Here is a 16,546-nt window from a genome sequence, read left to right as displayed (position 1 = left end):
ACCGCTGGGCTGAGTGGAATATCATCAGTTCTACTACAGTTGTCTCATTTTCCTGTTTTGGATGACTTTCTCTAAATACACACAGGCACTCACACACAGAACGTTTGATCATTCCTATGAATCGTCTGAAGTCAGCTAATAGTTAACCTCAATTTCTCGAGGGCGCCCGAGTGATCGGTTCGTCCGAGGGAGACGCTTTTTGCCGGAATAACACCCCCACATAAACAATAAACTATTCAGTAGCTTGACGAACGAATAACAAGGAAACTGTCAACTCAAGGAATGCCAATGAAGTGTAAATTCACAGAAGGTAAATTCAAAGAAACATTTTCCCAGAAAAATTCTCTTGAGCTTAGAGTAATTTTTTGACTAATGTAAACAGGTGAAAAGGTTCTTTGTTTCCATGGACCACTCATCTACGAGGCGAAATGCCTGAAATCGTCAGTGTCTAAAGAGAAACAGGTCAAGTATTTCATACATTACGCGGGATGGAACAAAAAGTGAGTATTTTTATCGTAAATTAATCGATCGCGAACATAACCTTCACCCAAAATTTTTAAACAACAAAAAACAATTTTTCATTTCTGTCCATAACTTGAGAACTGTTGAGTGAAATCATTAAATTTTCTTTTCACTTTCAAGATCTTTCATTTCCCTTTGAAATGAGAAGTGAATCATTGACATCGTATCGTTGATTCCACAGATATGAACCGATTAATCTGTACCCTCGAGTCCTCTACAATTTATTGAGAGAATACCTTGAACATAATTTCAGTTGGGACGAATGGGTGCCTGAGAGTCGTGTGCTCAAGTACAATGAGGCAAATGTGCAGAAGCAGAAGGAGGTACAGAGGGCCCATGATGCCCAACAGTCGACCCAGAAGGGAAAGAAGGGAACGTCGGTGGTGAAGACTACAGGAAGAAAGAGTGATATCGTTAAGGACAAAGGTTCAGAAAGTAGGGCAAGCACACCTGTTCCTGGAACTGAAAAAGTGTCCACTAGGGTCAATAAGAACAGCAGTGGATCTGTTACCCCATCTTCACATGATTCGTCGTCGGATGCTCCCAGGAAGAAACGAAGGTGAGGATTTGATTAATTTCCTGAATTGGTTTTTTCTAAAAGTGATGACATTCTCAACAATAATTTCTCCCCCAATGGCTTTTCAATCTATTTATTCTACTTATTTTTGCACATCTATTCTATCTCATTATCATTTTTACTGGAAAAATTATTTCATATTAATATTCCTCATAAACAAATTAGTTTTGACGTTGACGACGAGGATTACTTTGACGTTATTAACAGAACAAAGATAATTAGAAGGTGTCGTTTTTGTTCTAATGTTCCTGTTTTAATTGCCAAATGATAATATCTTCAAAGTATCCATTTTTAATCAATGTTTAATCGACAATATTTTTGATTATGCAGTAGGATTGACCCTTCAGTGGAAACTGAGGAACAGTTCCTGACAAAAGTTGAAGTCAAAGTAAAACTTCCTGATGAGTTAAAGCCCTGGCTAGTTGACGACTGGGACGCGATTAGCCGGCAGAGGAAGTTAGTGACACTACCTGCTAGACACACTGTAGACCAGATCCTCGATGATTACGTCAAGTTCAAGACCTCTAGTAAAACTAATACTCCAAACAAGTATGTTGATTGCAGAGGGAAATTTCTTTTTGCTATTAAATAATTTTTTTTGTTAACTGTTTTATTTGCAGAGAGAGTGCAGTTCTGGAGGTTACAAAAGGTCTTCGAGAGTACTTCAACGTCATGCTGGGAACACAGTTGTTGTATAGATGGGAGCGGCAGCAGTATGGAGAAATTATGTCTGAGAAACCAAACACACCACCCAGCCAGATTTATGGAGCTTCACATTTACTACGATTGTTTGGTAATTATTACCTGCATTTATTCTGATGTTTCAAAGTCGATTAGATGATTTAAGTGACAATTAACTATTGCAAAATGTTTTTCATGAAATAATGGGAACATTACTCTTAATCATAACTTTATTCCTTTTTTAACTATCTGACAAAGTAATGAAACAATTTTTAGTTTGTGCATTAAGTAACTTTAACAGTAATATCGATAAATTATTATTCAATGTTCAAAGAATACATTTTTTAATTCGCATTTTTATTTTTCTAGTTAAACTTGGGAATATGTTGTCATACACACCGTTGGACGAGAGAAGTATCCAACTACTGTTGTCTCACATCCACGATTTTCTCAGGTATCTTCACAAAAACAGTAGTGATTTATTCAGCCTCCAGGACTACGGTGCGGCCCCACCCGAATATCACCGTAAATGTGGATAAAAACAGTTAATAAGGATATCCCTACAATGTTCTCACACGGCCGGAAACCGTGAATTCCATTCGAGAATTTGACCCCCCTTTTTGGTATTGAATTATTGACTCCAGTGACGCCTAGATATGAATTTTTATTTCCATGAGCAGATGATTATTTCTTTTTGACTATTATTTTTTTCTCTCTTTTCAAAAGTTTGACGATAAAAAATTCGTGAATTACAGTGTCAATTTACAGTGTTTGGGATTCTGTGTCCAAATTACTTCGTTATATTTTGTACATAATTTTGGAGAATAAAACAATACTGTGAATCTCATTTTTTTCATCGATAATTTCCTGAAATTTCGTCGATAATAATTTATTTTGAATAATCTCTTAGAATGTCCAATAACATCATTCCCAACTGAAGCAGAAAAATCGTGTATTCAATAATGTGTTTAAAATAGTAGTTTTTTATTACACAATTATTGTGTTGACCCAATTTACGTGAGAAGACGATGGGAAATAAGTCCGAGAATAAATCAAAATCCGACAAATCGATTCAGGACAAAAAAATCATTTACAAAGACAAAATCCTGATTTTCAATGACTATTTCAAAATAGTTTATTCTGTTTATCAATATGTTTAATTACAATATTACACATACATATATCCTCTACTCCTCTTACAACAACAGCAAAAAATCATTATCTGAAAATAGCGATTAACATTTTATAATCTTTTGTACAACTATAGACTCTATCAAATATTATCAAATTAATTTCTGCACCCGACAGTCAATTCAATTATTCTAACGTCTGTTCTTCAAAATTCCAGATTCTTGTATCGACAGAATAAATTCGACGCTGATTATGCCTTCAATGATCAGAGTAAAAAATTGTTGAAAAATACATTTGAGAATAAAAAAATATCTGTAATAAACAACAAGATACGATTACGATGGTCACCAAGACCTCGATACAAGACAGATAAAAAATGAATTCCCCTCATAATCGGATTCAATGACCCCCCCCCCATATTGATTGCTCTAATGATTAACGCCCTCGAGAAAGCACCAAATCCCCAAAAATTGACAATTAGATGGACTAAGATATGGAAGATATCTTACTCGATATCGACTCTACAGAGAGGGCATAATTACTGATAATACATAACTGTCAAAAAACATTGGAGAAATATAAAATCCTCTTGATAATTTTTTAATACCAGAGATTATGACCCAGAGACACTTTCAAATGCATTTCGATATAATCTAAACATGCAAATATTCTAATTTACAGAATTGATTTGATAACTTTTCATTCAAATTTCCACTAACTCGCGACACTGGTTTAATTGAAAAATAAAAACTAAAATATTCAACAGAATATATAAATCTATAAATCTGATGTTGAGAAAAAATCATAATTCTCCTCCAAGTTCTCTAAAAAAATGATTATTGACAATTTGCTATTATTACTCGTAACAATTCATAGGATTTTAATCGTCTCAATGACGTGAACATTCAGCACTGAGAGATATCAAATTGCTTATCCAGACGGCTGATGTGTTAATTTTCACAGATAAAAATAAATCAATGTAATTTGTACGTTACGAATTTTCCAACAGAACGCATCACATGCATTAAACCTTAATATTTCTTTTCAAATAAAAAAAAATTCAACAAAAAAAAAAACGCGCTCCCATCTCCATAAAAATGAGAAGAAAAAATTCACAGAATTCTATCGCCCCGATTTTGTTTAAAGCACTGACAACTCTTCAGCCTCTTCAATAAAATCAATCGATGAATAAAAATTCTCCAATCGGTTAAAACAATTTAAATCGCTGGTATTTACTCGTTCAAACAGCAAGTGCGAACGAGTGCATTGCACACAGCATAAGGATCACAATTACTGCTGGGTCTTCTGTCCTCGAGATATCCCTTCTTGTCTTCAGCAACGCCCCTTGGAATGCGAATGCTGCATCCCCTGTTGGCAGTGCCAGCACTGAAATCATGAATGCTGCTTGTCTCGCATTTACCAGTGAGACGACGCTCATTGTCCTTTCCTCCACGTGGATCATAAGCTTGGATATGACGAAGATGTTGCTTACTCAGTCTCTCAATGGCCTTATTTATTTCAGCAATGCCACCATCCTGTCTCATGGGCTTGGTGGAGAAATTGGTGTGAGCGCCAGCTCCATTCCACGATCCATCGACTGGTTTCGGGTCCAGGGTAGCTATCACTCCGTACTCCTCAGCAATGCGGTGGAGAATAAAGCGAGCAATCCACAGATCATCACCACCAGCTATTCCCACACAGGGGCCAACTTGGAATTCCCATTGTGATGGCATGACCTCGGCATTGGTACCAGCGAGATTGACACCAGCATAAAGACAAGCTCGGTAATGCGCCTCAACAATTTCCCTCCCAATGACCTTGTCAGCACCGACACCGCAGTAGTAAGGACCCTGTGGTCCTGGGAAGCCATTCTTGGGCCAGCCCAGAGGTCTCCCATCGAAATCCAGGAACGTGTACTCCTGCTCGATACCGAACCATGGCTCCAGCTCCTTTATCGCCTCCATCGCTTCGTTACATTTATGACGGAGATTCGTTTTCGTTGGCGTTTTGTCACTGTTGAAGGTCTCGCAGAGGACTAGACGATTGTGACCACGACGAAAGGGATCACGGTAGATCGCCACGGGCCGGAGGAAGATGTCCGAGTTGGCACCGTCCGCTTGATAGGTTGAACTGCCGTCGTAGGTCCACCATGGAAGCTCTGGAGTGGAATAAAAATGTAAGTTTAAAAATATAAATGTTGATTGATAATTATTCAGCTACTTTATTTCTCAAGCGAAGTGGAGGAATTCCAGAATCTGGAGGATCCATTATGATTAATTGTATTAGATTGCAATCTTTTTTTTCTCGATTTGGAAACATTTTGATTTCTGATAATTTAAGTCTTTTTTATCGTTTTTCAAATTCATTCTCAAGCAGTCTTGAATAATTCAAAGAATTTCTCATGAACTTGTGAATTTTCGAAGTTGTAAGGTTCATTTCATTGGTTTTGTCTTGAAAATTCTAGATTCTCTTCGTAAATATTTTGAATAAAAAAAAATAATGGTTCATATTTCTATAAAATTACTGCTCAATTTTTTTCTTATAGGAATTTGCAATAAATTTCTATTGAAATAAATGAATGAATGAATTAAATTGATTCATCAACTCATTAAATGAATTACATTCCCGCATTATTATATTACTTGATAAAATTTAAGTGGCTGTTTACAATAATCTGAATCTCAAATTGATCTTCGTGGAGATGCCCCCGAGGAGCCCATAGGGCAACAAAATAATTATTTCCTTCAATTCGAATAAAGGGGGAATACCCTCTAGCCACCGAATATTTATATCTCTCCACCACTACTATCAATTCCACAATCCAGTGCTTACGCATTTCTTGACGCAGAGAATTGCATAATACTCGAGGGATATTTTTAAGAAAATATTAAACACACAAATTGCCGGAGATTCTCCTATCTTCTTCGCGATAATGAAATTTTTGCTCTCTTGGTTTAATTTCGATAGTGCACGAGCTTCTAAGAGTTAGAGAATGATAATGGAAGAAGCCCGAGTTGATAAGGACTGATGTATAAATTGTTTTCCAACGTTGAACTGAAATTTTCTCTCGTGTAGGGAATTTTTTTTGTTTCTCGATATGTGAGTGTATCCATCGAGTCTTCAAGTGCTAGTGCTGCAGATTATTTTCTCAGTTTCTATTGAAACACGTGGAATTGTGCCAAATGCACCCACATCAATTGTCTTTCTCTTGGAACTGACCATTTATCCAAAATTATAACCAATTGTAATGTATTTTAATTTCTTAATGTGCCCAAGAACAAATAAACAAAAAGAAGACAATGAAAAAAAAAACATGATAAATAAAATAAAGGACTTTGCACACATTTCTCTTCTTCATCTATTAATAACAAGCCTCGTGGAGAAATTAAAATCTGGGGAATTTGCATAGTCCACGAGTTTCTGAGAGTGGACGAATGATAATGGAGAAACCCCGAGATGATAAGAACCGATGTAAAAATAGTTTTGAACCGTAGAATTGGAATTTCCTCGTGTTTCATATCGCAGAAGTTGAAAAACAAGTTATTGCAAACAAGACATTTTTAATTTCTTAATTCCTGAAGCCTCAATTTTTTAAATTCAAATTTAGAGTCAAAATTTGTTATTAAACATTCCACAGTGAGCGCAATCGTCTTCTCTGAATGGCAAAATTTACAGAAAACCAATGAGAGATTTAAAAATATGTGAAATAGATTTTCTGCACATTTTTACTGTCTTTTGAATATTTTTTAACGTTAAAAAAAATAGTTGAGTGGAGGTAGAAGCTATTTTTTTCTGTTAAATATATTCTGTTGTTTTTTTACCTGTTGGATGCTTCGGCACGAAATCCAGTGTCCTTGTCTTAGACCTCATACCCTCACCAGTGCCATCAATCCAGATGTATTTAGCCTGGACTTTGTCCTCTGGTTGGGGCAGATCCATATACCTGTTTAAAAGTGTCTTATCGAGCGCCGCATTGGGCGAGTCTCTCAGCATAGACCTCGACATTGTTGTTGTTGTGCTGTAAATTACATAATCGATGAAATTGATAATCGGGGGTCGTAAAAGTGGCGCAGTAAAAGAAATCGATTACATTCGAAGATGATTTTTTACGAACAAAAACAATCAAAAAAGGACTTTTGCCCTGAAAAACTACTTTTGAGGATTTTTTCTAATGATTTCTGATGGACTTTCCTCTAGAAGAAGAGATTTGTCTTTTCGGAAAAAGCTCCAAAAATTTTTCATGAAAGAATTAAACCAGTTTCTACGTCTACAATTTTTTTGTTTTTTTTTCTTCTTTTTTTTGGTCGAAAAAAAATATTCTCACAGTCTGCGACATTCTCAGCGACTTAATGAGCTGAATAACTGAATTTCCCCCTTTCATTCTCGACAATGTCAGCAAATTCAAGGTAAGACGTTCTTGCATTGACTTTCTTCATAATCTCCATTTAAGTGTAATTCCCCCCTCAATAAATAATCATGAATCTGCATTTGTACCGCATGTCCTCATTTAAAATCGTCGAGTCTTCACGATAATGTCAAGCATCCCACGTCCGTTCTCTCTACTAATTTTGTTACGTATCAATACCTTTTAAGGGCATGAAACATTTTTTTTACAAAATATTTTTAGGACATGTGATGGCATGTTCTGGAATAATCTGAGAATCCATGACAAAATTCTAGGATTTTCTAGGAATTCTAGGAATTATTTTCAGGATATTTCCACTCAATATATATTTTTTAGCCAAAAGAAATCATGGAAAAACATCTCCAACAAAGAATCAACAATTTTTTCCCTCAAAATAAATTTAAAAAATGGAAACAAATACAAATTAAGCTTTGCAATGTCAAAAAAAGTCAATAGAATTACGAATAACATAGAGAAGAAAATCCCTGTCTCGTTAATTCATAATTAACACGAGAAAATAACTAGTTGAGTGAATTTTTTTTATCAACTGTTCATGAGACAAAAAATCTACAAATCTTCAAAAATTATCATTAATCTCCATTTTTTCGTTCGTTCTCAATTAAACCATTGAATCTCCATGATAATGTCAATCTCTCGTGATTCATTACACATATTTAGGCGTCAGTTCTCTCCCACTCATCTGATCACGCGCTGATTGTATGAACAATTCAACAAAGAGGGTGCATGACCGGGTGTGCTCGATACCTCGCACACCCAGAGAAATACAGAAATATAATCGAGCATTGGCACTCTGAATAATGAAAAATCCGTGAATAAATGGTCGAAGACGGTGGTAGACAACTCCGGAAAATAGTAAACAATCATGTAGGTCACTCAGATCATTAATTAGACGCTCATTAGACAGACTAGACTTTGTTATCCCGGACAATTCGCAGTGATGGATTTTACAGAATTTTATCGATAATTATTCACCGATTGACGGGCAATTAATCTGCGGGGTTTTCATGTGCTCCATTTTGTCTTTCGTGGCACGAGTCATGTGAAATTAATATCGTCAATCTATCAATCTGTTTAATCACGAAATTTTCTCTATTTCACGCTATGAATCCTGTAATTTATTGCTCATGATAAGAAGTTATCGGTTTTTATTTTTTGAGTTGTTTTGATTTACCAAGAACTCTTGGCAAGTTGACGAAATTCAACAGAATTATTTAGAAATTTTATGGAATTTTTTTTAATCTTTAAATTTAAAGAGTTAAAAAAATGACCTGTCATTTTGTTCTTAAGTGAATTATTCCAGAGATATTTATGAACATTTAAAGACCGTAAATAAACAGAAAATTTTTGTATTCGTCACGATTTATCAATCAACAATGAAGTCAGAAATATGCAGCCCCTCAATGCCTTCATTTTACTCTCCATCGAACTTATTTGAGAAGTTATATCCCCTATCAATTGCTCCAATTTATCAATTGCATTCATTATCGTACCCTTGAAATTCCATGCAACGAATGCAGGGATTTCAGTTGCTCTCAATCACATGAAATTCATTTAGTCACATAGTTTTTGTCATTCTTCTCAATAGCTGATTATTATTATTTGGATGGAAATTTTCGGATCTCCCCAATCAATCGTCGACGTTCTGGTAATTCCCTGGTAATTCCCGTCGATTCCCTGGCAAATAAAAAACGCGAATAACCCCTGAATAAAAGAATTTTCTGCAAAATCACAAACAATAAACTGAACGTCAAAAGTATTGATCTTATCGAAGAACAGAGAATAATTAATCTCCCCTCGTTTTCCTCGATTCCCCCATAATTGTCCAACATATTTTTTTATCCCTCATTCATTTACTCCCAATAAACCCCTATTCTCTCTTTGCGTATCACTCGACCCAAAAAATATCTCTAATTTTTTAATGACATATCAATGAACATTTTTGGACGTCACATCGAGTCTTCCACAGTCCCCTCGAAACTACGCGTCTCCTACATTTTCCTCATTAAAAAATAAATCCGAAAATCCCGAGTTTATTAAGTAATCAAACTCAGCATCTTACCCCTCCCTCAGTAATTACTCACAATATTCATATTTTTTCTGATCAACCCCAACTAATCATCCAATTAATCACTCAAAATTTCCGTTCCAAACCTCATTACCGCCACTCCAATGATTCTGACTAATAATCCAACATCACCCATCGTCATAATCTTCGACATCTCCATAAAATCCCAGAAATACCCACCTGATACATCTCCCAAGACTGATCCATTTCGGTTTAGCGCCGTTGATGGATCGCGATAAAAGTCCAGCCTCACAAATTTTCACGAAAATCCTGAGCCCCATATTTTCAACAAAAATAATTCACCAATATTGAACAATTTTCCCAGGACCAAACGTTAGTCTTCAAATATTCAGCTGGCACTAGCTCGTAACCGGACTATTTTATTCCCCACAACAGTCGTTGGGAAAGTGAAATGATTTCTCTGTTCAGCTGGCGCCGTTGAAACTTCAAAACAAATTGTCTTCCCCGTGGCCTTGGGGGGTTTGTCTGTCGTTCAGGGCAACGTTCCTGCACTGAGATACAACACGTACGACGAATGGAATATTTATATGGTGGCCATCTCTGTTGGCATCTCTGTCAACTCGCTGTTTACCTCTTTCTCATTAGTTTTTTTCTTTGTCTTGCCCCCACGACGTTTGGTGTCGCGCAAAATCGGAGGGGAATAACATAAATGAAATTGGGTGATAGCAGGGAGCTGAAATATTCCATCTGCATATTTTTTTCTGCGTAATTATGGGCCTCATGCAGATAAAATTACAGGCGGTGAGTGATCGTGTGTAAAGGGAGAGTTGAGAAATTTTTTTTTTTGAGATGACGAGAGCCATTTTGATGTGGGGAAAGTCGATTTTGTAATTGCATCGATTTTTTTTTCAATGAGTCCTGTGGCGGGACGAGGAGGGGGAGGGGGGAGGGAGCTGGGTTATTGTTGTAACTAGATGCTCTGGTGTTTGATTATTTACTCACTCACAGGCGTTCGCGTTTGCCAGTGAAATTCTGTCAACATAACGCCTGACGCACGTGGCTATCGCATGGAACTGCGCAATGGGAGGTCATGGGTTCGCGAGCATAGGGATACGGCGGCCATGTTGGAATTTTTTTTTCGGTCATCTCAACTGGATTATTTTTTTAAAACCACTTTTGTCTAATGGAACTGCATCATCCGACGGTATTGTGCACTGTCAACACGAAATTCAACAAATTTGGGACTTGGATTTGAGCCAATCAGAGCGCAGGATTTGAAACTACCCAACATGATTTCATCGGATTTTTTTTAATTCATGGGGATTTCGTCGTGGCTTGTTTTCTGTTTCAACGCATTTTTCAAAAGGAATTCCGGTTTTTCATGAGTTTTTATCCCCGTCTCCTTCGTTTACTCATTTTTTTGTCATTCGAGAATTCTGAACGAGCCACAGTGAATGTCAAAGTCATCACGTGCGAGGACACACGAACGCACTCGTGCGAACAGACAGACTTAATCACCAATTTGTCGCATAATTTGCAGTGCAACTGTGATTTTACGAGGTACATTACCGAAATACTACAAAGAAGAAAATTTATCATGAGTCAATTTCCAAGTTTGTTCGTCGGTTGATCACATCGTGTGACCTCACGTGTGTCCATTTATAAATCTCCATTGTCTCAGCTAGTCATTTTTCCCCTGAATCTCAAGCAATTATCATCATTAATTTAATACCAAATGTGAACAAAAAACCACTAAAAAATTGATCGATACAATTTTCTGTTATAGAACTTGTTTTAATGATTTTTATTATTTTCTCTTCTATTTAAAAAAAGTGTAACATTTTCAATTGTCAATGTATTTCGTTTAGTGAAGATTACATTAGACTGTAAAAGATTAAATTATTCCATTCGATTGGTTTTTAATTTTTTTAATTACGAATTTATAATATTATCATATTATGAATATACCATACATTAGTTTGATTGTTTTATCTTTTGAATTTTGATATAACATTTTTACCCAACAAATTTATCATACGCATTGCCTAGTCAGTAAACAAAACAAAGAAGAAGTCGTATTAATAGACAAGAGTAATTTAATTGTTATTAAGCCAAAATAGAAAGTGTATTAATAGATCACCGAAAAAAACAGCTGTCCCTGACGAAATTGTCAAATGAAAACACCAACGACGACCAAAAAAAACTTAAAAGAAGAACTAAATTGTTCTAATTAACTTTATAATCACTCCTGATGTTATGTTTTGATTTTTCGTAATGTTTATCTGTCAATCAGCGATGGAAATGATCACACGAGCTGCACTCGTATGCAATATCAACAACTTTTCTGCTCTAGTGTCACGTTTCCTAGCTGTTGATCGATGATAATTAATTCGGATGACTCCTCTCGTGCAAACACCGCCTGTACTCGATTATTTATGAGTTTTCATCGGTTGTTATGAATTAAAAGTGTCGGATTCCCCGGACATCAGCTGCTATTTTTCTCTAGATCTTATTTTTTAGCCTTGATTTTTTTAAATTTCATTACTGGTAATTGCGAGTGATATTTTATCGTTTTTAGTTTTTATTGATGACTGCACTGATAATTATTCTTCAACTAATTATACCAACGCATTTTATATTAACATTTAATCAACAATACGTTCTGGGGAAAATTGAAAGTCTTTTGCTTTTTTTTATTTGGTCGTTTGAAAAAATCCATTGGTTAAATATTTAGCAATTTTTTAATGACACTTGAATCGAATGTTTGTGGAGACTATTTTTTATTTTCTATTTTCCCTTTTAGGTAGGTGAGGAAATTCCGGTGAGGGGCTTTCATTCAAGGCCAGAGGGTACGTTTCAGTGGCCACTTTCCCTCTTACACTTTCAAAGTATTCCAATACCTCTCAGACATTCTACTATTTCTTTATTGACATTCGCTTTGAAATTTGGTGGGGGAAATCGAAATTGTCTGGTCTCCGATGATCTTTCGAAGCCGTGAGATAATTCCACGTGGAAATTATTATAGCTCGACGGATGAAGGGCATTTAATTAAAGAATTAGTCTATTACATTGAAAATAATCGAATTTGACTATTTTTTATGCCAGAATTCTATGGATTTTATTGAGGATTCTAGTTATTTATTGCCTTTTCCAGTTGAGAATTCTGTGTTTTTTTTCACAGAATATTTTCAATTGAAACTATTGATATGTTCTATGTATAGAAACACGTCAATAGAAATTATCGAAGTGCTTGGAATCGATTTAAAAAAAGCCTCACAATTGTTAGAAATTTTCTGAATTTTTTAGATTTTTTCGAAGTCACGTTTTTTTAAACTTATCAATCGATTTAAAAATCACCCAATAATAGAAAAAATCAGAAAAAAACCTGGAATGTCTTTTGCAAACTGATTAACTACATAAAAAATCGCGAATTTCTTATTCACATTTTTCCTTTTGCCAATTCATGTTTAACGATCTCGTAATTTACTTCGTATTTCTTCTCTAAATTGTCCATAAAATGAAATAAAAATTCATGAAATTTCCACGAACCAATTTTTTAATTAAAACAAAAACTATCAATCTCCATATTCACGTCAACGAGTCTATTTACGAATTCCTTTTCAACGAGAATATCCAAATATTGATCTCTCAGCGCTCTCGCGATAATCACGATCTTTAATATTTGATGAAATTTTGGTCAAATTGACCTCAATAGTGTTTACCCAGTAATTCCATTTGTTCACACGTGCATCGTAATTCACATGTGCGTGCAAACGGTCGAGTTGCAAGTTCAAACTAATTACTGAGTCTTTAGAATTTTCTAGGAATTTAATTCGCTGTGTAATGACGTGATAATTAGTATCTCGTGAGACCTTTTATCACAATCATTATTTTTTCACTCACGATCTTGCTGTATCTCTCGATCGATCGAGAGCGATTGATTAGTGATTGATTAGAATTTACCAGGCAAAATCGTAGTCCCGTCTCTCATCACGTGCTTCGGGGGACTATCGACTTTATCCTAATCGTGATAAATTATAAAAATTACGATCTCGGCGTATGTCGAGGTCATACCAGCTGATAAATCAAGTGATAGCGGGATTACAAGGTACTACTCAGTATCAGCGGAGGGTTTTCGTCTGATTGAGGAAAAAAATCTCGAATAAATTGTCCATCTCTGGGGCTTCATCAATCGATTTTACCTCAATCGAATTTTCCGGGGGAATTACATAACTTTTGGGTTGTCAAGAGGTTCTAAATTGAGTCGATTGAAATCAGGTATCACGTGTCAATGATTCATTTGAAGAAATCAATGAGATATCCAGATTAAATGAAAGATAATTGTTTTTCTCGAAAATTATGAATAATCGAAAAGAAAGATTAACAAATGACAGAAATCATTTTGGTACGTTCGTTTGTGAGAGCGTAAGGGAACTTTGGCTTGTTTTGTTGAAATTTTAATACAAGGTTTTGTTAACTAATGAATGTTAATTGAGTTGTGTAACAAAATGAAAAAATTCAGTGAAAAGATTTTTCCATCAAATTTTTCCTCCTCCGATTCTAAATTGATTACACTTAAGAAATTTGCTTCTTGTTCGCTAATTATCGAGGAGTTGGAATGATCTATTCTCGTTTTTATGGACTTCCCAACTCACAAAATAACAAAAAAATACGGTGCAATAATTCATTCAGAAGAATGAAAACCGATTAACATTTTTCATCGAACATCTGTCAAAAAATCTACATAAATATGAATGCTAATTGAATTTAAAAACATTTTTCTCCCGAAGACTGACAATTTTTTTAATCAAAAACGTCTCCTTTGTTGACACAGGAGGAGTTCAATACTTCTCAACAAATGAATTTTAATAATAATTAAGTTTAAAAACTAATAAATTTATTTCTCATTGAATACATGAAATGATTTGTTCTCTTTTTTATTACATTTTTATTCAGCCAAAGACTAATAAAAATGCATTTTTTTTAATTCGCGAAAAATTACGAGAATAAATTGAGCAAAAGCTGAGGATTATTTTTGGTTTTAAAATTAGGAACAATATTTAATTTCCCCTTTAATTGTTGAACGTTCAGTGATGTATTGAGCGTCAACAGATGACGATAAACACGAGACGACAGGTTCTCTATCCATTCTAATATTTTTTCTATTGAACTGAAGTAAATGTGGAAATGAGGCGGAGAGTAAAAAAACGTTGACATATCAATTGCAACGAGTGACGCAGCAACACTGAGCCATTGTTGCTCCTGAAACTTCTTTGTTTCATTATTGCTTTATGCGCTGAAAGGAGTGAAAAATTTTCCAGTGAATGAAATTTTGAGTTTATACCTGGCAACCGTGAAAAATGTGAAATTTTTTTATGCCAAGACATTGGCAATTTATGAATAAATTCCGAGACTCAGGAACTCATTAAAAATGTAATGTTCAAGTGCAGGGGAATTTTTTTTACAGCTGATAAAATCCTTTGTTTATAGATTTTATGTAACTGCGTGAGGAAGTTGAATAATGGCACTAACAAGTGTTCTCCTTTCTCACGTTAATCTTTATCTTTTGGAAAAGTGGAAAACTTATTGAAATTAAAGCGAAAATTATGAGGAATTGATTCATTATGAATTGATAACACGGGATGTTTAATATAATGGGGAAAAATGAATATTCAGGGGAAACATTAACATTTATGAGGAGATAAAATCGAAAATAACAACAAATGCAATTGCAATTCGCATAGAGCGAGAATAAGAAAATTTAGTGTCAAAAATGCGAAAATGACGAATAGCTCATTTTTTAAAGATCTTTCGATATTCGAGAATAAATTTATTTTAAAAATCTAAAATTTAAGGTATAAAAAACTGTCAATAATTTATTTAAATCTTGATTTATTCCTCTTCGCTATTCAAAATATAAAAAACTGGCGAAGAGATCCTGAAATATTTTGAAAACTCCCTCGAATCCATAAACCGATTTTTAATAATCTCGAAATCACGAAAAATTCGCACGACAATTTTTAAAAAATCATCGTTCTTCAAGATCAAAGGTTCTATTCCAAAAGAAAATCCAAAAACCATTAAAAAATCTTTGAAACACCTGAAATTTAACAGATGAAAAACCTTCCACTCAGAAATCTAAAAAAATCCTCGAGTTATTGAGAAAATTCCATCCAAAAAAATCAGACTAAAAACCTCAAACCCCCAAAAAATTTGCAATAAAAAATGGAGAAAATTGTACGAACTCACCTCTCGAGAAACGAGTCTCACAATAACTTGACCAGAAGATCTGCTGATACGATACGTCGTCGATGGACGATGGTTAACAACTGGGATAACTACAGCAACTGATAACGCACATCGAGGCAATACAGCGTCACGAGAGTTCCAGCAACATTTATGTATGAAAATGGAAGGAAGCAAGTGGTGGATTTTTCCCCCTCATAGTAAACCAACCAACGCCACTGGGCCAACCTTGGCTCACCATTCATGACATAACTGATGATTAAACACGAACAAACTGATCACCCATTAAACATTCTACCGTTCAAACAGTGCATGCAACAATGTGTCCTTGTTCAATCCTCTAGAATCACATTTGTTAAATCATTGCAACCCCCTACCCACACGATACCACCACTTTTCGTTCATCTACAAATTCAATTGACATGGATGCACGTTAATGCAGATGATGACTGATCCAACTTGCATGACTTATCCTCATTATCGTGTAACATTCAGCAAATATTGCCTCGTAAAATGGTGATTCGTATTGTCTGTCAATGATCCATCAGTTCGGTGATTTGAAAAAATCGAAAACAAATAAATATTTTCACTTCCTGTTTCAATTGTCTAGCGCATTCGTGATCTTGCACTGAATGTCAAAATAAACGTGCTATTATTATTGCACATTGCGTCGGTATTTCGAAATAAAAACAATTGACATGCCATTGCAATTTTGAAATATGATCCACAGCGCAAGCGCTGTTGGTCCACTGCCGCCCCTGTGGACATTGCAAATTTTCACCTTGATGATAATTTTTTTTTTTAATTTATCGCTTGGGGTTGTGTCGGTGGAATAGCTTCATTGGTCGCTCTCACGATTATGAGCTTCCCTAGATTGTGACATCCGTTTAAAGTCCCCCTCGGGTTATAAAAAACATTTTCCATTTAAGTTATGTCA

The 16,546-nt window shown here is 35.1% G+C and overlaps 2 protein-coding genes across 4 annotated transcripts; one reads left to right on the top strand and one right to left on the bottom strand.

The window, feature by feature from the left end:
- The first annotated feature begins 144 nt into the window (after positions 1 to 144).
- LOC135161395 (mortality factor 4-like protein 1) lies at positions 145 to 3,987 on the top strand. Of its 2 annotated transcripts, none has more exons than XM_064118930.1 (6): positions 145 to 310; positions 383 to 500; positions 776 to 1,081; positions 1,430 to 1,648; positions 1,720 to 1,892; positions 2,150 to 3,987. In XM_064118930.1, exons 1-6 carry the CDS (start codon positions 283 to 285, stop codon positions 2,317 to 2,319), a joined length of 1,014 nt encoding a protein of 337 aa, XP_063975000.1. In that variant the 5' UTR covers positions 145 to 282; the 3' UTR covers positions 2,320 to 3,987. The 2 variants fall into 2 exon arrangements, with proteins under 2 accessions (XP_063975000.1, XP_063974998.1); XM_064118928.1 differs by having other exon boundaries at positions 704 to 1,081.
- LOC135161394 (glutamine synthetase 2 cytoplasmic) lies at positions 2,891 to 15,866 on the bottom strand. 2 transcript variants are annotated; one of them, XM_064118927.1, is made up of 3 exons: positions 15,613 to 15,866; positions 6,733 to 6,929; positions 2,891 to 5,069 (listed from the first exon to the last, which is right to left on the bottom strand). In XM_064118927.1, the coding sequence occupies exons 2-3, from the start codon at positions 6,914 to 6,916 to the stop codon at positions 4,144 to 4,146; spliced, it is 1,110 nt and encodes a 369-aa protein (XP_063974997.1). In that variant the 5' UTR covers positions 6,917 to 6,929; positions 15,613 to 15,866; the 3' UTR covers positions 2,891 to 4,143. The 2 variants fall into 2 exon arrangements, with proteins under 2 accessions (XP_063974997.1, XP_063974996.1); XM_064118926.1 differs by lacking the exon at positions 15,613 to 15,866 and adding an exon at positions 9,583 to 9,887.
- Positions 15,867 to 16,546: the final 680 nt, after the last annotated feature.

The sequence above is a fragment of the Diachasmimorpha longicaudata genome, chromosome 4 (genome assembly GCF_034640455.1).
Source record: "Diachasmimorpha longicaudata isolate KC_UGA_2023 chromosome 4, iyDiaLong2, whole genome shotgun sequence".
Classification (NCBI taxonomy): Eukaryota; Metazoa; Arthropoda; class Insecta; order Hymenoptera; family Braconidae; genus Diachasmimorpha; species Diachasmimorpha longicaudata.
The sequence above is the reverse complement of the archived record's forward strand: the minus strand, read 5'-3'. Positions and strand labels throughout refer to the sequence as shown.

Coding starts and splice junctions, on each gene's coding strand:
- LOC135161395 (XM_064118928.1), top strand. CDS start 283: ATGCCAATGAAGTGTAAATTCACAGAAG. Junction 501..703: donor TACGCGGGATGGAACAAAAA/GTGAGTATTTTT, acceptor TTGATTCCACAG/ATATGAACCGATTAATCTGT. Junction 1,893..2,149: donor ACATTTACTACGATTGTTTG/GTAATTATTACC, acceptor TTATTTTTCTAG/TTAAACTTGGGAATATGTTG.
- LOC135161394 (XM_064118926.1), bottom strand. CDS start 9,683: ATGGGGCTCAGGATTTTCGTGAAAATTTGTGAGGCTGGACTTTTATCG. Junction 6,930..9,582: donor AGTCTTGGGAGATGTATCAG/GTGGGTATTTCT, acceptor TGTAATTTACAG/CACAACAACAACAATGTCGA. Junction 5,070..6,732: donor CGTGCCGAAGCATCCAACAG/GTAAAAAAACAA, acceptor ATTCCACTCCAG/AGCTTCCATGGTGGACCTAC.